This window comes from Apaloderma vittatum, unplaced genomic scaffold (assembly GCF_000703405.1).
Source record: "Apaloderma vittatum isolate BGI_N311 unplaced genomic scaffold, ASM70340v1 scaffold24631, whole genome shotgun sequence".
Classification (NCBI taxonomy): Eukaryota; Metazoa; Chordata; class Aves; order Trogoniformes; family Trogonidae; genus Apaloderma; species Apaloderma vittatum.
The window spans coordinates 5,020-6,986 of record NW_009698867.1 but is presented as its reverse complement, the minus strand read 5'-3'; the positions used below and the strand labels follow the sequence as shown (position 1 = coordinate 6,986).

At 54.3% G+C, this 1,967-nt stretch overlaps 1 protein-coding gene across 1 annotated transcript in view; it reads right to left on the bottom strand.

The window, feature by feature from the left end:
• Positions 1-1,967, bottom strand: part of UBQLN4 (ubiquilin 4) — a gene marked incomplete at its 5' end in the record, with an annotated part of 6,583 nt that overhangs the window by 1,648 nt on the left and 2,968 nt on the right. The window contains 4 exon segments of the mRNA XM_009878187.1: positions 228-343; positions 955-1,038; positions 1,464-1,608; positions 1,610-1,757. Coding sequence (XP_009876489.1) covers positions 228-343; positions 955-1,038; positions 1,464-1,608; positions 1,610-1,757 — 493 coding nt within the window.

Sequence of the window (1,967 nt, the reverse complement as noted above, 5' to 3'; positions counted from 1 at the left end):
ACCTTTCCTCCAAAAAGAAAAGGTCAAGGACTTCCCGCACGAAGCGCAAACAAGCAGAAAGTGCTAATTAGCTGGAGCTCACAGGGGCCTGCAGGCACTCACATGCAGAAGTCCCCGTGACAGAGGGCCCTGAGCAGATCTCCTCCATGAATCGACAGCTCGTCTGCCTGCTGGTACCAAGCACGGCAGCTCTGCCTTGCAGAAACCCACTCTCGAGCGTTTATTACCTTGGCACTAGTCCTGGGGCCTCCGTTTGCAGCGTCTGGAGTCCCTGCTGAATCTGGAGAAGCGCCTGCATGGCGCGGGGGTTGGTGAGAATGGAGAGGGAGTCTGGGTTCTGCATCTAGGAACAAAGGCAAAAAAGACACAGCGGTACCAAACAGCGAGAGCTTCGGCAACCCAAGATCCACCAGGTTTAAAACCTGACTGACAGTCAGCACAGAGCTGCGGCTCTCGCCCCGCAGCCCGAGCGAACCTGCGAGTCTGGCTCCTCCTTCAAGTCTCCAGACCGCAGGGCTCATCTACAGAGATACTCCTGAGAGTTTAGATCAAATTCTCTACATGAACTGGGTCAATCAGATTAGAACTGCGGGCACCTGCCTTCGGAATTGATTTGTTTGATTTTACCTGAGCCAACCAGCTGCTCTAGCCCAACTAGCTGCTTGAATTTTTTTGCAAACTCATGACAGTGGCAGACTGGGGTTTCGCTGTAGCCTAACTAGGCTAACTGGAAGCCCGTCGTTAGGCAGTTCAGATTTAGATTGCCTCGTCTACACCAGCTCTTTCTCTCTCCCCTGTGCAAACCCCTTTCTTTAACAGTTCAGACCACCCAGGCCCACGTATTTCCTGGGTCACTCGACTAAGCAGCCGCGACACTCCCTTTCCTACAGAGGACGGAAAAGCTCTGGAGCCCGGGGGGCTGAGAGCAGCGCAGGGCCAGACAGGGGCCTTTACCTGCTGCAGGAAGACAGGGAGCTGAAGGCGGAGCTGTTCTTGAAGCTGTGGATTCCCAGCAAAGAGGGGGACATTTACCATGATCTAGCAAGAGACAGCACACGTAGGTAGGGTCAGAGGGTTGCTGCCACCGCCTGTTAAACCCTACGTAACTAAGCGACGACGAACCTGTCGGTCATGCCCGTGACTCCCTCCCTGGGCTTTCAACGCGTGGCCCTGCTTAACGGGGACCGAAACAGGACAGCTCAAATCCTGGCAGCAGTGTTCAACAGGGGCCACTTGGCCACAGGCAAAGAGAAGGGCTGTTCCCACATCCTTTTGAGAGCCACCTTTTTTGTTAGGGGCTCTGCTAAGACAGAGGGTTTAGCGCTGTGACTACCTTCAAGCTATCGGGAAACACAACAAAACTGTCTCTATTCACTCAGCTCCCCCGTTTCTGCGAGAGGAACCACTCCAGCTACAGAAGCAGCTCACGGCCGACACCAGGAGACAACGGCCAATACTTTTACCTGTGCTGCAAAGTCTGGGTTTTGGGCAAGAGTTTGCATCATGCTTCGCATGTAAGGGGCCGAGATCATGTTCTGCATCAGCTGAGGGTTTTCGGAAATCTGCTGCAGGAGTCCTTGCATCTCTGGGCTGTTAAACATGCCTGTGAGGGGAGAGGGAAGAAAAGACAAAGGAAAACCCCTTGCAACCCTGAGCATTGCTGAAATACCTGACAGAACAGCAACTCCTTTGCTTCATCCCCTGGTCAACAAGTATTGCTGTGGACAGCCAGGGTACTGCTTGGCTTGCTGCTCGCCCATGCTGTCAGGGGCTGCAGGGACATCAGAGTTCCCAAAAAGTAACCCTCTGAGACAGAAATAACCCACCCGCGCTTGCAACTGGGCTAGAATCATTCGCCTGGAGAGCAGCCACGGACGGGCACTCAAATGCCAGAGGGAACTGCCCTCCAAGGCAGCTCAGGTGACCTCTGCAGCACCCTCTGGTTCCTCTCTCGCTTACGTACCAGC